The sequence below is a fragment of the Paramormyrops kingsleyae genome, chromosome 17, assembly GCF_048594095.1.
Source record: "Paramormyrops kingsleyae isolate MSU_618 chromosome 17, PKINGS_0.4, whole genome shotgun sequence".
Classification (NCBI taxonomy): domain Eukaryota; kingdom Metazoa; phylum Chordata; class Actinopteri; order Osteoglossiformes; family Mormyridae; genus Paramormyrops; species Paramormyrops kingsleyae.
Window position 1 is genome coordinate 840,450 of NC_132813.1, and position 22,358 is coordinate 862,807.

The following is a 22,358-nucleotide window of genomic DNA, read 5'->3' on the forward strand; positions in this document are numbered from 1 at the left end:
TTTTCTGTAGCTGGTTAAACGACAAATAAGCAACACAATTATACAAGTAAATCTTAATAATATCACGCCAGGCTGTACATAAGAAAAATATACTTTTTCGCATGTAAACTTTTTGATCTTAACTTACTCTCCAGATTTTCGCGGCGTGTTAGACTTCGTCAGCTGGCACGCGGCTCTCTGCTCACATCTAGCGGCGTTTTGGCGCCGTTGCTCCGCGAGCTCGCGGGCGGCCGTTAGCGCTCCGCTGTCGCCGACGCCCCGATGGTTTGAACCAGACCATCTCACCAAAAAGCACGCGCATGTATTCAGCCCTTAGCTCTGCTATTTGGCTATCGGGGTGCCCAAAGACAAACACAATCCACCGTACAGAAAACGCATTGATGTGTATAAATAAGCACAGACGAACGCTTTGTAGAAATATTTGAAAGCAAATGAAGTATTCCAGTGAATAACTAGGTGACACTTGTTACATATCCTAATTTGCTGGCCAAGTATATCTTTGTACTAAGATTAATGAAGCTTTTTGTTTTGCTAACAAAAATGACCAGGAAACCTTCAGCTAATAAAACATTTATTTGCAAACATGATTTATATATTTCTGAAGCAGTGAGTTAAAGAATCAAATATTGTGACAATCATGTGCATCAAAATATGACACATGAGCTCAACACAGCCACATCTGTCTATGCATAAAAATAATGAAATAGAAAGAAGTTTTGTATCTTCAAGTATTTGGAGCTTGCTTACAGAAAACAGGTTGTATTTTTTATTGACCACTATAGTCCATCCACTCTCAAATGCATGAACGGCCATTTAGGACAGTAAAGCACCAGGCTTTCTTCAATAATTTCTTTCTCCTATTCATTCTCTAATTTCTTTACTTTTAATTTATTTAATAAAAACAATATTACACAAGCAATAATTCCAACAGTTCAGAAACAAATATTTAGATGACAAAAAGAAGGTTGGCTGGTACAAACAGAACAAAAATTAACTTTGGTCACAAATTTTGACTTCCTTTGAAGTTCCATGAGCAAAGTCGAACTTAATGTTTTTAAAACATAAAACACTTAATTACAGACTGTGTATTATAATACATTAACAACACACTAACAATAAATGAATATCTCTAGCATTCATCATATTTTAAGAAGTACATGAACTTTATTAATGTCATTTTATATGGCATGTGAATTATGTGTCATATGCATGCACTATAACCTGAGGGATTTAATGTCTGCACAAATTTTGCTGAAAATATTAGTATTGATATTAGTATTGTAATTGGGCAAAAGCATAGAAAGTAAATGCCAGATCTGAGAGAAAGTGAGCAAAGATCAAATCTCAGTACATTATCTCAAATGATTTTGTGTGCCTGAAATTTTGTGGAAGGTTGATGACACTTTTTTATACATATGAAGCTGAAACCATGGGCAAAATTAAAGCATCAAATATATAAAAAAAAAAAATCAGCAAAACTCTCAGACATTACATATGAGGACAGACAAAAACCAGTATCAAATAAGCTGTGACTTTGATTTTGAGACGTTTAATTAGACCAGATAATTAATTAATCTGACACTCTTTTCCAGATACAGCAATGCATCACCAGTGATTTGGCTATATAAAATTAAATCCCTGAAGCTTAAGATAAAAACTGCACTGTAAAGTCCATCACTTACGTTAATAAAGCAATAAATGGTTCTCATGGTCGAAATAATGAACGGAATAAATAAAAATTCAAACTTATCTTCATGGTAAAATACAGACAAATTCAGAAAAAAACTGAACATAATACTCACATTCTCCTGATTTCAATGTCAATAAAATAGCCTAAACATGAAAGATTAAAAATCCATTTACGGGGAGAGAGTAAAAGTGATTTGTGAACTGGCCTAAAAATTAATCCAAAGAAAATTTTCAAGGTGTCACAATTTCTGTTACTTTACAGAAATGATATACCTGTACATGTGCATTTTAAATTGTTAATCGCCTAATGTATTAAGTTATCCTTTGTGCAAAAAACATCAGAGTTCCTTGTTCAAGTTCAACTCTGCTAAAGATGAGATTCATTCTATCAGACCCTGAGATTTAATGTGAGGGGAATGTGGTGTAGTCTTCCCCTGCAAATACTCATTTTTCATTGTGCCCATTATGTCACTGAACTGCATTTTTTACACTGCGGTTTGAAAGGGCATAGACACAATATTCAAGAGTATGCAAGGAGTTCACATATTGAGTATGAGGCCATGCTTATAAACTCCAAAACCCAATGAAATCTTTACTTTGTGCCTTTGAATACACTGTTAAACTTAATGAAAGATGTATAGCAGCAGAATATAATGATGTAGCTTTTCACGACAAGGACAAAAGGTGTTTCTCAGGTTGAATCAGTGGGTTGCAATATACCTAGGGAAAGAAAATTTTGTTTCTACTAAGAGAAAATTCCTAAAGGGCAATTACCATTATGTCAGCATTTCCTGTTGGCCAAGGCTGCATTAGCCGTTTGAGGAACACATTGGTTAAATAACATTTAGCCTGCTGGAACAGCACAAGCAGGACAAGAAGTATGCTTATGCCCCCCCAACACTCGCTGAGCAGTGGTGAGTACATGAATAACTGGTGGTGGTGGCTCATTAAGACGTCATGAATGACTCACTTTGGACCAGGTCAAAGCGGCAGCTGTGACCTTGTATGTCAATGTAGTGAACCTTCTCTTAGCTATAAACCATTTGTGCCAGCTGCGACATGGCTCAGTCCAAAGCACACGCCTTGAAGACCAACAACCAACCACTGCCCCTGAATCAATGACTGTAAAATATGTACACCTCTGTCACATTAGTCTGTCAAGTATATAAATATATATGCCTATATATGTGTAGGGTCATTAGGACTACAAATGTAGCTTGTGGGAGTAGAGGCGCATCTAGGAATTCTTTAAATAAGGCGTGAAATCCATTACTGGACTCTCCCACAAAACGTTTCCTGCAATGCAGCTGGACTCTGAGCTGCGACAGGGCGCTATCTCTGGGCCCAAGCCTGGAGCAAGAGTCAAAGTTGACTCTTGCCACCTCCCTGAAGAACACATCTGTACCGAAGAGACGAGATTCCACGGCAGAGTTCTGGGGTGGAGATTTGGACAGACTAGCTGCCTCAGTCCTGCAGCAGGGTCTCCCTCCAGCTGAAGCTATGGTTGGGTCCATGCGTGAGCGGCAGGACGGGGGGCTCCACCAGCCGCCAGAGCCTGGCGTCCCCCTCCTCACAGGCACAGAAGCCCAGGTAGGGGATCTTGTTAGAGATACAAAAATGGAAAATTCAGCGAATTGCAGCCAATCTGACCCCTGATTTACACTGGATGCGTATCCGTTGCAGTGCGTTTCCGACACGGCAGCCGCAGGCAATCGCCGCCAATAAAGTCAATGCATCAGTTTACACCAGATCCGCTGCGTTGCGTCTCCGCTATGTCTCTGTTCCGTCACGCGTCCGGCAGTCCGTCAAGATGCGCATCAAGAACGCAACACAGAGCGCATGCGCCAATTCTCCATCACATCATGGACGAGGAAAAATTAATTTTGGAGGTGGAGAAACACGGAATTGTGTACGACCCCAGAAATCCTTTTTACAAGGACAACAGTAGAAAGGAGAAGGCGTGGAGTGAAACTTCAGAAGTTTTGGGATTTTACGGTAAGTTGAATCTTCCAATTAACTATGTATATACTTGATTTTTAATGAAAGTAACCTGTACTGTGAAGTACTTGTAAACTCCTAATAAAGTGTTCAGTAACCTATATGGGAGTGACACATTATTTTATCCATAGAAACATAGACAAATGTTATGTTAAATGTTATTCTCCCGTGGTCATGTGATCTCGCAAACCAGCGGCGCGCCGGATCAGATACGGACCACAAATGTGTCCAGCGTGAATTGGCGGACGGCCTCGGACGGAATGCGAATGCAGCGCAGTCGCACCGCAGCGGATACGCATCCAGTGTAAATCAGGGGTAAGACTCTCAACCAAAATGCTGTAATGTTCCTAACAGAGTGGCTGTTCTGTCCTGGAATCCTACAGCTGAAATGTTTTCAAATGCAGTATTTTATAAAATGGTGGACAAATAGACGTAGTTTATTGGTGATTTCATGTTTATAAAAGCTTATGTTGTTTAACAACTGTATAAAGTAATGTTATTTTTTATACAAATCAACTCAGGTGAAACAAATACCATACGTTTTCAGGGTTGCCAACTCTCACACCATTATAAACCTAAAATTTAATAATAAAAGTATCGGGGTACTGTATTTTGCAAACCCTACAGACTATTGACAGGGTAATAAAACTGTTACATGCATGTACATGTGTGTGCATGTGTGTCCAGAAAAATTGAAAATCTCACTCCAGACAGTTGACCGAAGTTGGAAACCCCGCGTTTTAATCGAAATGTGAAATGCACTGTTTTTGGCTGAAGCACCTTGTTACTCCGACAATTAATAAACAAAAATGAGAAAACTTTACGTATGTCACTTTTTATATCTTTTCGAAATAAGACTGCCCATACACAACTGTAATAGCGATTAAAGTGTACTCAATATACTGCATTTAAAAAATTTACATAAAGGGACAGAACATGATACTCCTCCCAAAACTTGGAAAAAACTAATATATAATATATACTGTCACCGTCCAAAAAGTGACAAATACCGTGATAATAATTTTAGGTCACATGCACCAGTGCCCCCAAATCTTTTTTCACGTTTGCACAAACCATTTTTACTGGCATATGTGAGTGAAATGGGTGCACTGTGGAGCCTTGCCACAAAGGTGTGCTTCTACCTTTCGCACCACTTGCACGAAGTCCTTAGCGTTTTGCGGACTAAGACCCTGGATCTGTCGAGTGCAGGCCTCAAGAGAAGAAGCGTGTGCCACAATTAGGACGGTGTTTCCTGTGGAGCCGCAGAAATAAGAACAATAAAAAACTGTTAATTCAATAAATTACAAGGGAAAAACATTCAAGGCAGTAAACAGTAATTAAAACGCATGATGTCAGTACCCATGTTCAGGCAGTCTGCAAGGATGTCCTCTGTCACCTGGAAGCTCCGGCTGATGTAGGTGTCGTACAATTCAGACACAGTCAACTTGCTAACAGGAATATGAGGTCTGTGGAGTATGATGGTAAAATTCACCAGTGCCAGGCAAACAGGCTCATGCCAATTGCTTGCAGAGTGGAATTGTCAAAATGCCTGTATGTCTTACTGAAAGCCATCAGGGCAAAGACAGGCAGCAGCCGCATGCTGGCCACCAAGGCCTGACCTGTACGTCGTGTCTACACTCAGGCCGGCTGCAGACAGGTCTGTCGGAGGGATCCAGGCAGGCAGTGAGGGTCCGGACACCCATTTCGTCCACTCAAAGAGCCCCGGCTCAATTCGAATCCTCCTTCTGTCTTCCTGCTGCAGACCTGCATGTAAGAAGTTAGCTTTGGCTAGAACAAAGATCTGAGTCACACACAACCCAGTGCTTCCTCAGGATATATTAGCGACAGAAATTAAGAGTGTGCCTTCAAAGACCACGACTCTAGACCGCTGGCTGACAGAGCTGTGGCACACGGAAGGTTTTACGTACCTTTGAGTATGTTGTGGGCTGTCTGCACGCATCGCAGGGACGGTGAGCAGTACACAAAGTCAACTGTAGTGTTGTTCTCTAATAAAGCCTCCCCTACAAACATAAAGAAATCAATAAAAAATAAATATATTTAAAAAGCCTCGGCCCTTCTGAGTGCAGTATAGATCAGTCAGGGCTAAAGCCAGCATACTATTTACTGGATAAATTATTATTTGGGAAACCATTTGGTGTCGTTTTCACTTTTTCAATCCAGTGTATTTTTTTTCCTTTGGGTTGAAACGCACAGGGTCTGGTGGGGCTGGAACTTACATACCCACAAGCCGGGCCTGGGTAGACCCAAACACGGTGAGGGGCGCATCCTTCTCATAATCACGATACCCTCCACTGCGTGCCAGAAGGCTCAGGGGCATGTTCAGGTTTGTGCGCACATAGCGCCCTGCATCATCCAAAACACAAATCAGAACTGACAGTATGCAATTAATAGGTGCCTTCGTTAGTTCTCCGAGTCTGTCTGCAGAGTTAACTGACAAGCGCGTGCTGTAACTTTCATTTTGCCTATAGTGCTCCATAAGTCTACAATAATGCATAATGCCATCGTGATCAGATGTATGCATATGTTATTAGCCATTCTATTGCATTGACCATTTATCCACATAAGTCAATCACAGAAACCAAAGGATTTCATGTGGGGTAGACAAAAAAAAATCCAATGAACATATTTGCAAACTCCATGCACTCGGCAGGTCACCCAAGTGAAAGTGCGATGCACGGTAATCCCTCCATTGGAGACAACGAGGTCTTTCATTGCACAAAGAGCCTCACCTTTGGCATCCAGGCACTGGGAGAGCCAGTGTTTCCCAAACACCACGTCCATCCGCTCACCGTGGCGACAGACGAACAGAGTCCTCTTGGGCGGTTTGGTCTGGCCGAAGACCCGCAGTACCTGAGCAAGTCGGCTTAATCATATCCTCACCATCCACTGCTTGTGACTGATACACTGGCTACCTGATTAAGACCAATATGACACCTGGATATTTGTCAGACAGCAGCACAGATTACAGGTGAGACCCAGAGATTACATGGCCAGCTCTTATGTGCTAACAGAGTCTTGTGGAGACTGTGCTAAGCTGTACCTGCATGGGCTGGCAGACGACGCCGAGGGGGGCCTGGCCCATGGCACTGGAGTCGCCGATGAACGGGCCGTCCAGCAGCCCATCTGAAGCTTTGTTGACCAGAGCCGCCATGCCTGCTGGGGGATTACAGCTGAGAAAGGAGTGAGACCTGAACAGGACATGAAGCAAAGGTCAACAGGCTTCCTCTCCATGCAAGTCGCCGGGGCGGCAGCTACGTGGCTGTGCTCCAGAGGCTCACCCGTGGAAGACCCAGGTGTCTGACTCGTCAGCCTGGTCCACGTAGTTCTCAGGCAACAGGCCAGACAGGCCGGTGCCGAGGGAGGTGCCATAGATCCAGCCCTCACTGGTGCTGCCTTGCTCTACAGGCAGCACGAAGATGTAATCACCAGGCACCAGCTCCAGTTCATCTTCATTCTGAGGCACGTAGGGGTACATAACCCGTAGGGTCTAGGACACAGGGGCAAAGCCAGGTATATAAGCATGGGGTACATAACCCGTAGGGTCTAGGACACAGGGGCAAAGCCAGGTATATAAGCATGGGGTACATAACCCGTAGGGTCTAGGACACAGGGGCAAAGCCAGGTATATAAGCATGGGGTACATAACCCGTAGGGACCAGGACACAGGGGCAAAGCCAGGTATATAAGCATGGGGTACATAACCCATAGAGTCTAGGGCACAAGTGCAAAGCCAGATATATAAGCATGGGGTACATAACCCTTAGGGTCTAGGACACAAGTGCAAAGCCAAGTATATAAGCATGGGGAACATAACCCGTAGGATCTAGGGCACAAGTGCAAAGCCAGGTATATAAGCATGGGGTACATAACCCTTAGGGTCTAGGACACAAGTGCAAAGCCAAGTATATAAGCATGGGGAACATAACCCGTAGGATCTAGGGCACAAGTGCAAAGCCAGGTATATAAGCATGGGGTACATAACCCGTAGGGTCTAGGACACAGGGGCAAAGCCAGGTATATAAGTATGGGGTACATAACACGTAGGATCTAGGACACAGGGGCAAAGCCAGGTATATAAGCACGGGGTACATAACCCATAGGAAAGGAAGAAAGTACCTCATGGTTGGCAAATCGAATATCTCGGGAGAAGAGAACAGCAAGCCAGTCACAGCCAAGTGATACTTCGATTCCTTTGGCCAGCTTCTCCAGTGAAGAGAGGTGATTGGTCTGGAACTGGTAGGCCAAGGTGACATGGAGCTGTTTCTTATGGGGTTCTACATGGACATCTGGAGACAGAGAGGAGGGCAGACAGGAGTTCATGGCATACCACTATGGTGCCCATCTGGAAACCCAACAAAGGATATTTACAGAGGAATGCTGAGTCCACTACTCACTGCACATTTTCACATTTTAGACAGTAATGGGGTGACAGCGGTAGGTAAGAAAGTGTATTATTTGTCTAAGAAGAGACATATTTGATGCTGAATCTAAAAAAGACATTGCTGCTAAACCAATCAATGCACACACTGTGAAATTAAAGGTAACTTTACATAATTAACAATGCTGCCAGGTGACCAATCATAATACACAATGCTGCCAGGTGACCAATCATAATACACAATGCTGCCAGGTGACCAATCATAATACACAATGCTGCCAGGTGACCAATCATAATACACAATGCTGCCAGATGACTAATAATAATATTACACGTTTCAATATCTTAAAGGTGCTGCCACACTACGTGTACTATGAAGCAAAGCTTGCTGAGTATTTTATATTACAGAAATCTCTTGTCCTCTCTTCCCACCTGCTTGTGCAGCAGCTTCCGTGGCAAAGTCAGCAGCAAACTTCTTGAGAAGCTCTGCGACCTGCTCCTCCACAAAGAGGCCGATGAAGCTGGAGGAGGTGTAGAGCTCCAGGGGCAGCGGGCTGGGGAAGCGACCTCTCCACTGACTCACCACGGACTCCAGAGCTTCACAGAGGGCCTCCACCTTGCTATCTGCACACTGTGCAACATGGAGGACTCAAAGTCACCTTGACACAGTGAAATCCAATATGTCGCAGCGTATATCTGATGAAGGGCTATCAGCCAGGCTAAAGGGAGCTCACCATGAAGAACTGACAGAGTGTGATGTGGGGGAAGATGTTATGGGCCTTGTTCTTCCCACAGATGAGGCGTGACTGCTGCCAGAAGTGCGAGAGCTGCTGTAGCAGCGGTCCGCTGGGACGCAGGTACAACACAAACTCCCGGGGAAGGGGCTCGTTGAGGAAGGGGTCATCAACATGGGAGAAGAGCCTGGGACAGCCAGTGGGGGGGGGGGGGGGGTGTTCAAGATGCAGGGAGAGCATCTGCATGCTGAGGTCTTCATTCATATTTGTTGATGGCAAAGCCAATGCAAGTGTCAGGAAAGGCAAAGTTTAAAAATATAGTGTCATTCCAGTAGGGGGCAGCAGCAGCACTGCAATACCTAATTTGAGTCTGCAGATTACTACTGTAAGTCTCAGTGTTTGCTTTATAAACTAGCAATATGTCTGTGCATCTGTGCGTGTCGGTGTGCATTCATTAGTGGTTCACTGGTGTGGAAATTCTGACCAGTGCCAAAAACCGATTTATTTTTGTCTAATTTCGCCGGCACCATGCTGGGGGTTGGAAGTTGTCAAACTGGGCTACACGAACACCATCCACAGCCATCCGGCGCAAACCCTCTGGTGACAAACTTTACATCATCTAACCCTGTGCGTGATTTTAATCTGTGGAAAAGGAAAGATTGACCTACAGGCCAGAGTTACACGTTGCGGGACGATACTTTGAGACCATTCATATGCAGTGAATGAGTTGACACTTTCTCCACTGCGGACGATGGCTGATCGTCCAATGAAATCATCTTGTTCATTATTTCAATAGGTGTGGCTTTAGCTCAAGTGCTGCTAACTTTGAATATTGATGAAGTTTAAATATCAGACACATCACACATTAAAGATTGACACATCAAAATGATGCAGATATCTTGGCTTCAAATATCGGCCGAAATGTTAACCAATATAATATGCATCTCTAGCATTCAAAGTACTGTACAGTGGAATCTGCTTGTATTGATCACGTCTGTTTAGGTGAAATTGAGCACTATAAGCAGATTATCATTATAATCGATGTTTTTTCCCTTTTCTTTATGTCTCAGACAGATTACCATCTAATTGACATTTGTTTATTTATTACATAAAAATAAAGTAATAAAACGGATAGTGTCGCTATTTACAGAATTTTATTGACTCCTTCAAATTACAGTACAGCAGTGCTGTGTCTCTGGTTGTCGCATGTGCCTTTAACTGTGGTTGTACTCGGTCCTTGATCCTCGTGTGTCTTAGCCATGGTGTTACTACACACCGTTTGTGTGTGCTTTACCGTACTTAGTGCAACTTCCCCATGTCTCCCTGTCATTCATGCCTTTTTTGTCATTGTTGCTTGTTGTGGGGTCACTTTAAGAGTAACCTAAAGAACAACTTTGTGTCAGTCTGCCTCTAGTCGTTTTCCTTCACCACCGTCGTGATTCCTCTGTCTATTCAGCAGTTCAATGCAGTATAAAATTGTACATAAAATATACCTTTATTGTAGTTCCACTGTTGCATCTCGGTGGCTAGTTTTTGGAGGGTTATCATAAGCTGCGATGAGTCTATATTTATCATTGAGAGAAAATGAATTTCTTTTTCCAGTCATGTTTTCTGGGCATGCCGCATTAGCCTCATACAGCTACATGCCGCATTAGCCTCAGGCAGCTACATGCCGCATTAGCCTCAGGCAGCTACATGCCGCATTAGCCTCAGGTAGCTACATGCCGCATTAGCCTCATGCAGCTACATGCCGCATTAGCCTCAGGCAGCTACATGCCGCATTAGCCTCATACAGCTACATGCCGCATTAGCCTCAGGCAGCTACATGCCGTATTAACCTCATACAGCTACATGCCGCATTAGCCTCAGGCAGCTACATGCCGCATTAGCCTCATACAGCTACATGCCGCATTAGCCTCAGGCAACTATAGCTGGAAGCAGACGGGCTACTGCAAGGCAAAGGAGGCTTATCAAAGAAAAATAAAGTAAAAAAAAAATTAAGTGTAGTTATAATTTTTTCTGTATGTTGTCATGTATAAAAAGACCCAAAATGAACACTGCAAGCAGACTGCTTGATTACTGTAAGCGAGTTATTTAAACAGTATTTGTATAGGAATGATTCCGTCCCAAGCTTTTTGATCGATATATGCGGTTGATCATTATAACCATGATCACTATAAGCAGGTCCCACTGTAATTAAAGTCTGAGGATGCATGAGTATATATATGTGCATGTGTGTACATAAGAATTTACCAAGCCTGATCACTGTAGATTACATTTTGGGTGTATTCTCCAGTTCTCCTTAAACCACTAATAACCTCGAGCTGCACAGACTGCAGCCGGGACTAAAAGCATGAACTCCTGATGACAGTGCATAGCTCATGCTTTTGGGCTGCAGATCTTCATGCTACATTTGGCTGCAAATGAGGATGGTCATGGGAGATCCTGCATACAGCAGTGATATTCCACCAGACCAGCAGAGAGCAGGCATATTGCAACAAACACTAATGCAAGCATTGTAGTGAACTGAGTAAACTTTTCATGAAGTTGAAAATTAGTTTGTCTAGGCTTGGGCGGTACTAAGGTAATATGGCATACAGCAAATTTTATCGTCAAGATTTCAAAATGCCTCAATATTGTTGTTCTGAGTACCTCGGTAAAATGTCTGGACAATATAAAAAATCAGGAATGCGGGTACCTCCAACCCAACCATAACTACTAGACATACAGCTGTTCTTCTTCTAATCTTTCTTGGTTGATCTCTACTCTATGAAAGTCAGTGCTGCCACCTACTGGAAACAGCTACTCAATTTCCTTGCACATGTGCAGTTGAAGCACATGGACACGAATGATCTCTGCTGGACAGAAAAAATCTGGGCTACACGCGCACCATCCACAGCCGTCTGGCGCAAACCCCTGGTGACAAAATTTCCGTCATCTGACCCTGATGTGACCGAAAGTGTATGTGGCAAAGTGAAATATGAAGTGTCCTTAACTCACCAGTCACAAGCTGCTTGCACACTCCTTCCTCCTGTCGACACCAGTGCTTTCAGTCTAGAGGCAGAGAGAATCAGAGGCAGAGGGCATCAGACCAAGCACACAGAGACAGGCTCATTAAAGCTCCACACTCATTAAAACATGCACATCCATATCACTTTGGATGTTTCAAAGTGAGGACACTCCTCAGTGTCTCTGTACCTTGCATTAGGTTCCACCGAGTTTATTTAAAGCATAATTAAAAATATCACTTGAACCTTGGGGGTGGTGTGTGGCTCTGCAGCTCAGGACTGTACCTGTGATCAGAAGGACATTGGTTCAAATCCCATAGCACACAGTGATTTCAGAGTTGGGCCCTTGAGCAAGGCCAGTTGTTGCAGGGACCCTGGCTCATTCTGCTCTCTAATCCTCACATATACATTGCTTTTGACAAAAGAGTCTCCTAAATAAATGTAGAACCACCAACAAGAATGAAGCATACATAATCCTAAACACCTGAGAAATGCAGCAGGACTTGAGGAGTGAGTGCTTCCAGTGGTGTCACAAACCAGTCAGCTTTGTGTAATATCAGTTTGCTGACCCTCAGCTGTCTCCTATGAATTTGCAACAATTGCAGGTCACTTCCTGGAACAAGAACCTGTACTGTATGTTCTGCACATTATTTTTAGACTACTGTCCATAACATGCAATGCCATATAAACAATGATGTCGGATCTGCTTTTCATTACTGAAAATCAAGTACTGAAATGAAATGCACCAGACAGAGGCAACAAACACAGACACACACACCTTGGGACTGGGGTGAAGGCTTTACAGGTCACTGTCAGCACACACGGCTATATCAGGACACATGGACTGGGAGAACGGCATCAGCTTTGGACGAGTTCAGAACAGAACACCAGCATGAAGCGCTGGGGCAAGCAGAACCGTGTAGAAAAAAACTAATCTCCTAATGAATGGTGTGAAATGAGGACAGAAGCATGGCAATGAAACACCTCTGTCACTGATCTCACACACACACACATGCAGACACACACTCCGTCGGTCAAAGGCATTGTTTATTCTATGCTGAAAACAAAAGTCCAGTCAGGTAGACATCCTCCGATCAATTCAGCTCTGGAGAAATGCAAACCTTTCTGCTAAAAACTACTTGACACCTGATACCATTCTTAATGAGCAGATATTCTTAAGCTGATTTAATTACTCTTAATGAGTCCTCTGAACTAATTGAGTCTTTTTATAAAGCCCTAAAAGATAAGCTCAGTGTTCGCCTTCAGGGACCCAGCACCGTTCCTCCAGAGCTGGATCCATCTGTAACTATTGAACTATTTATTTCCTGTTCACTAAAGTGACAGGAACAGACTCCCGCTCTCTCAAAGCCAAAAGATCAGCAACTCAGAGAAGCTTCTGAAGTATGTATAACTGTCTGGGAAGTCTATGTGCCTCACTTACAATTACAGAGGTGGGTGTCCTTCTGGAACAGGTCAGGAATTTGGCCCCACGGGTGCGACATACAAGCAGCCATGAGCAAAGACTTCATGTGCATGTTTGCAGAGATGCGTGCTGGTCTGTGCCAGTCATCTAAATCCATGCATCATTCAAAGCTACACTCGTACTCCAACCCAGGTTCCTGACGTCTGCCTGACCCGTATTTTTCAAAAGCTCTGGGTTTTTCAGCACTATTTCCCTTAATCCTACGACTGCTCAAGAGGCTACATCGACCCACACAAGAGGAGAGAGCACAGCACAGAGGCTTAGGCAGGTGCTGACTCACTTCCTCCATTAACAATAGCACATTCAATGCCTGCCGTCAAAGGGAGGGGAAGGTCTGATGTCATGTGGTCATTAGCGATACGGTAAAGGGCTGATCGACTTCAACAAGGCGCCCATTGTGATTTCATCCCAAATCACCCTCCAAACTGGACCAGAGTGCAAACCAAGAGTGAACCAAGAGCATCACATAGGTCACAGCTGGGGCAGATTTACTAGAAGGTACTGTGGGGGGGTCTTTATGATTCAACTGCTGTTGGTCCAGTAGAACAAAATCTTCCCCGTACTTGCTTCAACCTCAGGAGGAACTCGATCAAGTGGAGGAAATCATGACTTTTTGGTCAACGAGGTAAACAGGAAACACAGCAACAATGGCACCCTGCATGAGACTCACCCTTAAAACAAAACTAACAGGGAACTCAAATATCTCCACTGGCTTTCTGTCACTTTCCGATCTGGTCTAACGCCAGAAGCATTAACTCCCATCCGAAACACACCGGCGATGTGGATGGTGCCTTGTCTACAGATTCCTTCTGGCCTTGGGCTCAGCAAGCACAGCCCCCTGTGCGAGGAGTGCCAGTTCCACCCCCATGCCCAGCCCACCCCCCCTCCACAGTCACATTAGACAGATAATTAGGTGACGGCATTTTGAATCATGAGGAAATGTGTCAGGTCTCCCATGATTTGCAGATGTCTTTATGGAGGTGCAATTATACAGTATTCAGTTATTAGTAGACATTTTTTCCAAAGTGAAACACACAGATTTTACCTGTGTTTTTTTTAACCGAAGTGAATCACAGTCCTTCCGAAAGACACAACCTTGTGACCTTCACAGGGGACTTAAGCTTCCAATATCCGGGATACAAATATCTTTAGGGTGCAAGAATGTAATCTGCTTTAGGTCCAGGCTCCAGAGCTCTCCAATCTCCACGGGGAAGCTGAGAGCACTTAGGAGATCCTCCTCCATCGTGGGCACATGGTCTCGTCCAAACAAGGCAGATGTGCCTATGACACAGTACAGCTTTCATGCATATTACTAATATATTACTAACTGTCATACACACCATTCAATCCAAAGCTCATATGCCCATAATGGTAGAGATGACCAGTTAACATCCATCCATTCATCACATACATAAGTGGTTGAATGTAGTGAAGCTGTCACAGGGAGCACAGGGGACCAGACTGGGGATTCCCTTTCGTGGGATGGCAGTCCATCACAAGGTATGCATTCACATACATAATTGCATACTATGCACAATTTAAAGACACTGATTCCCTACACACACGATTTTTGACAGCTGAAAGAAGCCTGAGGAAAAGAGATCATGTACAGCGATCCAGAACTGAACCCCCCAACACTGGAGGTGTAAGTCCCAGCCCACTAAGCCACCATACTGTACTGTAAGTAACAGGCCTGACCACCAGGAAAGAGCGTGGCACGGGAGTTACCATAAGTAACACGGGCCTGACCGCCAGGAGAGAGCGTGGCACGGGAGTTACCATAAGTAACGGGCCTGACCACCAGGAGAGAGCGTGGCACGGGAGTTACCATAAGTAACGGGCCTGACCACCAGGAGAGAGCGTGGCACGGGAGTTACCATAAGTAACGGGCCTGACCACCAGGAGAGAGCGTGGCATGGGAGTTACCATAAGTAACGGGCCTGACCACCAGGAGAGAGTGCGTCACAGGGGTAACCATAAGTAACGGGCCTGACCGCCAGGAGAGAGTGCGTCACAGGGGTAACCATAAGTAACGGGCCTGACCGCCAGGAAAGAGCGTGGCACGGGAGTTACCATAAGTAACGGGCCTGACCACCAGGAGAGAGCGTGGCATGGGAGTTACCATAAGTAACGGGTTTTTCTCTAATGCCACAAACCAATTCTTGCACAAAGGGATGAAATAATTTTTAAATAATTTATTCAGGGCTATTTTCCAACTTCTCAAGCAGACATAACTCAAAGTATAATTTATTAATGAAATAAGTGTAGTCTTTAGCAGGCCTATTTTCAGACAAAAACACCATCAGGCCTTGACACAGACGTCTGTGGCATTTAAACCTTAATACTGCAGATGAGATTAAACCAGTCTGGAACACATGTGCGCGCACACACATAATGACTGAGAAATCGACGTGTAAAAACATCCCAAGCATGGTGACAAAAACCTAGTAAACACCAACAGAACCAGTACAACTTGTGCCATGGCATATTTTTCTTTCACTGTTACTGTTGGTAATACTGCTGCTTTCTCTAGTAATACTCTAAAATACTGTTTGTCCACTGCTTCCTTCTCTAAGGGATGCAGTGAGAACATTTTTAGGCTGGGGTGTAACCGATTAGTTCTATTCACGGAAGCCTTGCACTGGAAGAAATTGTTTTAGCTTTCATTGTATTAGGGCAGAGGAGCAGTGTTCACAACATGTATACATCTCTGCCTTCCTGTTTGGCACAAAGAGCCTAGAGCCCTAGGACAGAGAGAGCTAGAGAGAGAGAGAGAGAGAGAGAGAACCTGCATGGATTGCTAAGGAAGAAATGTGTGTGTGGCAACTCTGACAAGGCTGCAGTCCCTGACATCCTGCTTGATTAGCACTAAAGTGACCTAAAGCCTCACTGCTGATAAGAAACTCAGTGGCCAAGCACTGGTCAAACCAGGGCCTGTTCTACTGCAGACTGATCCAAATTGTGTCACATTAGCAGTCTGTGGAAAAGATTCCCAGAGGACATGGAGGACCTCATGTTCTGCAAGGTACCTGGGGTTCCCCTCCCCATCTCACTGCTCTACAGCGACATCTACTGTCAACTGGGCACATAGGCACCCCTGCGGCAGAACAGAACCAGTGACACGCCTGTGCATTCTGGCATTGCAGCCAGGGGGGCGCTCTTCACAGGTGCTGTTCATAAATAATTAACTACATTAACAATATTAATGTGAACCTTCGGAAGGGCGATGACAATTCCCACAATCTACTGCCCACTAAGTATTTGTATAAGAAATCCCACGTCTCCTTGATTTATTTCTTATTTTAACTCAAATCAGGCAAGTGATGATCCCACCGATGAACCGCTGCAGCCGCTGACCAAGCCGTTCCTGAACGGAGCAGGTGGTGTTACTGCAGAGCACGGTCTACGCAGGTGGTGTTACTGCGGATCACGGTCTACGCAGGTGGTGTTACTGCGGAGCACGGTCTACGCAAGTGGTGTTACTGCGGAGCACAGTCTACGGAGGTGGTGTTACTGCGGAGCACGGTCTACGCAGGTGGTGTTACTGCGGAGCACGGTCTACGCAAGTGGTGTTACTGCGGAGCACGGTCTATGCAGGTGGTGTTACTGTGGAGCACGGTCTACGCAGGTGGTGTTACTGCGGAGCATGGTCTACGCAGGTGGTGTTACTGCGGAGCACGGTCTACGGAGGTGGTGTTACTGTGGAGCACGGTCTACGCAGGTGGTGTTACTGTGGAGCACGGTCTATGCAGGTGGTGTTACTGTGGAGCACAGTCTACGGAGTTTACGCCGCAGCGATGATGGAAGGGGCTAGGGGTTACAAGGGGTCAGATAATGAGCTGTTAGCGGAACACATCACTGGAATATTCATTAATTTCTTTAATTAAATCACGCAAATTATTTCAAGCCCCTACACAAGGAGATAACTAGAGCAGCGATTAATATTATTTAGGTTAAATTTGTCAGTGACCCAAATCAACGAAAGTGTGAACACGTTTTACTCTCTTAACAAGGATGCATTTTTATTTTAAAAGGTTCTTAATGCTTTCCATCTTTGGTAGGTCTAAAAATAGGCATTTCACAACTTAATCAGGTCTAATTATTAAAGAAATTCACTTAGACCTGAAACATTCAAAATGAAAGCCAGGATCTCAATCAACAAGATTTGCTGTAAATCGGTGATATCAGCAGAAGGGTTAATTATGTTGCCATTAAGATGCAGGTCCTCAGTCAGGATGATGTCACAAAGATTTCAGTTAAGTAACTCCAGTGAATATTTGGTTGTTTTAGGTTTTGGAAAAACTTCAGCTAAAGAATGGCAAAATTCTCTTTTAGAAGTTAGAAGTTGCTTTTGTATTTTTTGGTCTTTTATACATTGACTGTGGCTTTCATTCTTTACACATTTTTATTATGTTTATTTTTAACAGCTGACACCCATGCAACAAATACATTTAAGAAATTATTCAGCGGCCATGGTAACCAGGGCAACAGCGGCTGGAATTTTTGCCGCGGATCCATATTTCTGCTCTGGAATGCAACTTGGAGATGCATGGTGACACTGGAACAGAAGATTAAGCGGCGTTAAGGTTAAGGTCTTCATGTCACCGTTACCCATGTGTCTCTACCTCACGGTTCAAGGGTTAGACAACTGTTATGTACGTGATTTGATCTTTGCAGTCTAAGATGACCAAACAAACAGCATCTCTGTCAGTTGTAAATTAAGCTTCGGTTCAATGAGAGCTTTAAATCCACAGAATATTTGGTTTGACTGCACATGTAATGCACCTACAGAGACACTCAGCTTAGCCCGACACATTGTGTTGCTAATAATAACACAGAGCATGCAGAAAGGTGGCATTCTACATTCAGAATACAGTGACGGCATTTTTAGTCACAAGGATAAAAATATTATTGGTGCTGGTGCAGCTGTCAGGCTCGTGCAACAGAGGAGAAGCAGCCGGCTGGGGCAGCTGTCTGTGGCAGAAGCTGTCCCTCTTCCACCATGGCAGAGGACAGATCACCAAACGTTTGGCAGCTCCAAAACAAAAGCCAGGTGATCACACCAAGGACAGAAGCGACCTCAGACACTAGGAGCTTGATTCTGGCTAAGCAGAGGCACCGCCCCCCCCCCCATCCGGCTGAGAGTGAGGAGTCAGAGAAAAACAGCATCCGTGTTAGGAAGTGTCAGGAGTAGCAGTGAGGTGGCGTCTGCTTTGACAGAGCCACAAACTGGGTCACTGGGTGGACAGCCTTTCCCAATCCTACCCCATGACCCCCCTGTTCAGTTAGAGCCAGTAAACCTCCCCCCCAGTGCCAGCTACTGCAGAAAAATACACCAAAGCGTCGAGAGGAAACATACAAGCTTGCTGACACACTGGCTTAGTAAACCACAAGGGGCTGAGAAATCCGGCTACGGGCCCAAAAGAAAAGCAAGAGCCCCCCAGAGAATAACATTTCACCAGAGGCTGAACAGAGCTGCACTTGGGACGCGGCTAAGTGGAGCATTTCTGCCTCAGTACACATAGCCGACCTTGGGAGCCTTGGGAGTCACAGCTTGGCCTTGGGAGCCACAGCCTGGCCTTTGGAGCCACAGCTCGGCCTTGGGAGCCACAGCTCGGCCTTGGGAGCCACAGCCCGGCCTTGGGAGCCACAGCCCGGCCTTGGGAGCCACAGCTTGGCCTTGGGAACCACGGCCCGGCCTTGGGAGTCACGGCCCGGACTTGGGAGCCACAGCTCGGACTTGGGAACCACAGCCCGACCTTGGGAGCCACAGCCCGGCCATGGGAGCCACAGCTCGGCCGTGGGAACCACAGCCCGACCTTGGGAGCCACAGCTTGGTCTTGGCCTATTCAGCCATTTGTCAACCAGACAAAACATAAAGAGCCACAGGAGGAGAACACTACGATGTTTGTTTAGGTAAGTGTATGTATCTCTGTCTCTGAGGGTGTTTACCAGCACATAAGTTAGTTAACACCTTCAAGCAGCAACAACAACATAAATAAAGATTCATTCTTCCACTCATGTTAAACACAGCAGTACTACTATTATAATATCAGCGTATATGTGCTATGCAGATTTTCTTCTCATGAGGGTATCAGCAAGGCCTTCTGTAACTGTAGCCACTTTTTGCAAGGGCCTCTTTCTCCGAGTCACATGTGTTCAAACCCAGATCCTCACAGACACCCAGGAGCACAGTCATATTAATGATTAAAAGGCCCCCAAGCAAAACAGCGTTTCCCTCTGAAATCAGTTGGGAGCTGCACCACATCAATACTGTTAAACAAGAGACACGTTCAGATAGAAATACAACGTTTTGTCTCGTTACATGTTACATATGAGATGCAGCATATAAACCAGCTTTGCTGAGCAAATCTGTACAGATAACATCTGCTATACATAGTAAAAGCTTTCAGCTTTGCATGCTTTGGTCCAAGCTGACCCATACCCTGGCCCCAGCTGCCACCGCAGTTGTACCGTGCTGCAACAATGACCAAGACTGCAAGGAATACAGGGAGCCCATTCAGTGTCAACATATCCCAGAATCCCCAGCTTCAACGCACACGTACTGCAAGGAGACACACGCAGAGGAAAGCTGGGAGAAAGGCTCCGGGATGAGAAGGGAGTGGGGTCTGAATTGCTGCTCTGTTCCGTGTCAGAGCCGTAATCAAGGGACGGACTATGATCTGCGGAGATGTACTTGGGGGGCATCTAAGAAAAGAAAATTCATTTAAGATGGAGAGCTGATGAAGAAGAGACCAGGAAGAGACACATTCCCATGGTTTGTGGTCAACAAGCTCTAAATCTGCACGCCGTAGCCTCGAACTTTTTGGGGGGAAGAGACACCTTCTGCAATTACTCATGTTGCAACAAATATTTTAATGTAATGTACATAGAAAACCTGTGCAATATTATGTTAATATTAAACCAACCAAGTCATGAAAAGCATTTAAAAAAAATAAAGACATGTAATCTTACCAGAATTACTCCAAAATAGTAAGTAAATGTACGTAATATTTGTTCAGGAAATCCTACTTCCAAAAATGCAGAAGGGTATAAAAATAAGTACTGAACTGAGGAAGAGGAACACGTGATTTATCATTTTATAAACATAATATATGCTATAATACTATAACATAGGAATGTGCTGACATTTTGTGAAGTTCGAAGGGTACGCTACTGAAGATCATTCTGTCGTACCAATTTGACAGTTTATAATTTCTGCGCAAGAGTATCTAATTGGTTGGGGGAAATAGCTTTACAAATGCTTAGTCTCCCTACTTTGGAGTGAATTTTTCCATTTCTGTTAAGAAGTGCAGCTTGCATAATTTATGACCGAAAATGAACAGCAAGGTAAGACGCATTTACATATAGGGATACGACAACGTCAAGCAAAGGTGGTAGGGCGGGTTGCTGAAGGAATTCCCGGCGCCTAGCAAAAAGCCAACGAGGTGGACATGAAGATGGATACGAAGATTACGTTGCACGTGATATAACTACGTGCACATGAAAATGTTACAAGCGCAGACAAAGAATGAAAATGAAGATGATCATGGCCAGCACTGCAAACGGTCCCAGGGCGCTCACGCCGGCATTAAGGTCCCTTTTTGTTTGGTCCGTGACGAAAGAAAGTGGACTGATTTACGTCAAAGAAAAATTCTTGAAAGCCACTGTAAAATGTTAACAATAACATTCGAATTATTATCCTAGTCATTATTGCTATTGCAGTAATTGCTACCATTATTACTGATATTATTGCTGTAGCCGTCAGTTAATATTATTGAACCTTTGCATTCAATCTATGTGCATCATAGCGCACGACGGACGAACGAACTAAAGTCACTTTAATTCACACTGTTGAATTTAATATCAAAGATGTCAATATCCAGCTGCCGAGGCAGCATCGTTTCAGAATGCACATCTCTGCAGAAGCTACAGACCAGCCGGAACAGGGGACGTAAACGAAATGAGCCTCCAGCCGCCGTTACTTACGCCTTGGTTTTGGGGAAACCCATTGAGAGAAGCACGTCCAGATTAGGTCCCTGTTTAACAGTGCCCGGCCGGCTGTGCCTGAGCCTCCGCGGAGTCGCTTTGCTCTGAAGATCCTCTTTTGCTGCCATGATTCAGAAGTCCTTCGCTTTAGTCCCGTGTTCCGCTGGACAGCACAGATCGCAGCAGAGGAAATGTTGTGACATACTGCGTGAAGATACGGATTATTTTTAAAGTCCACTGCTATGACACACGATAACACTATCTCTCTCCCACCCTCTTCCACCCTTCCCTCAACCCGAGAAAAGTGCGAGTCCGCGCAGTTTCGTGTGTTAACAAACGGCGTGATCTCAGCTTCCTGGTGTAGATATCAAGTCATCAGAGACAGAGGATGCTGCTCGAAAGTCACTCTTCTCATCTTCCTCCCATGCCTCCGCAGTCACCGTGCACATCTGTCTGTGAGCGGCAGCACGGCTGCCCGACGCCTGCCCGACGGCTTATTTATGAATGGGTTATGATGGAGCGTCCATTCGACCTGTCAGATGCCGGCGGAGCGCTACCCCCGAAAGGCGCCTCCCGCCTTGTCTTAAAGCTACAGACAGAACTTGTCGAAGTCACAGTACATCGGACCATCCATCACTAGGCACTAATGCTAATAAATACGATTCAGATTTTCAAATATAAAATATAATTATGGTCGTTTATTTTATTTCCATGCAATTACGTGCTGTAAACATTTTGATCCGTTACGTAAATACTCTCCAAGATATTCCATATAGCCTACCGACATTATAAAAATGACAGTAAAACTGTAAGAAGATAAGCATGACTGTATACCATGTATTCTACACAACATGCTCATAGTACCAAATGCAGCTGAGGAAACAGAACACACGGAGCTGTTAAGATTCTGTTTACCTCCAGTACAAGAACAACTCTTTCTAGTACCAGAACTGCGTATTACGGCAACACAGGGAACATAAGCCGAAGCACACGCTAGTTGCATGCAAATTCTGTACTGCTAATATAAATTCAACATACCGCAAACAATGTACAGTATT

At 44.6% G+C, this 22,358-nt stretch overlaps 1 protein-coding gene across 1 annotated transcript; it reads right to left on the bottom strand.

Annotated features, from left to right (window-relative positions):
• Positions 1-554: 554 nt before the first annotated feature.
• On the bottom strand, positions 555-21,838 carry LOC111833811 (ubiquitin-associated and SH3 domain-containing protein B-like). The gene is made up of 14 exons (XM_023792427.2): positions 21,301-21,838; positions 11,821-11,874; positions 8,821-9,007; positions 8,519-8,717; positions 7,825-7,994; positions 6,987-7,195; positions 6,749-6,896; positions 6,438-6,558; positions 5,929-6,051; positions 5,616-5,708; positions 5,307-5,451; positions 5,047-5,153; positions 4,830-4,939; positions 555-3,288 (listed from the first exon to the last, which is right to left on the bottom strand). Exons 1-14 carry the CDS (start codon positions 21,426-21,428, stop codon positions 3,154-3,156), a joined length of 1,929 nt encoding a protein of 642 aa, XP_023648195.2. The 5' UTR covers positions 21,429-21,838; the 3' UTR covers positions 555-3,153.
• Between the last annotated feature and the right edge of the window lie 520 nt (positions 21,839-22,358).

Bases quoted from the DNA above. Each gene is read 5' to 3' on its own strand.
- LOC111833811 (XM_023792427.2), bottom strand. From the start codon at position 21,428: ATGGCAGCAAAAGAGGATCTTCAGAGCAAAGCGACTCCGCGGAGGCTC. The intron at 7,196-7,824 runs GTACTTTCTTCC...CCTGTGTCCTAG, and splicing joins TTCGATTTGCCAACCATGAG to ACCCTACGGGTTATGTACCC. The intron at 3,289-4,829 runs GTAGAAGCACAC...ATCTCTAACAAG, and splicing joins TCGTGCAAGTGGTGCGAAAG to ATCCCCTACCTGGGCTTCTG.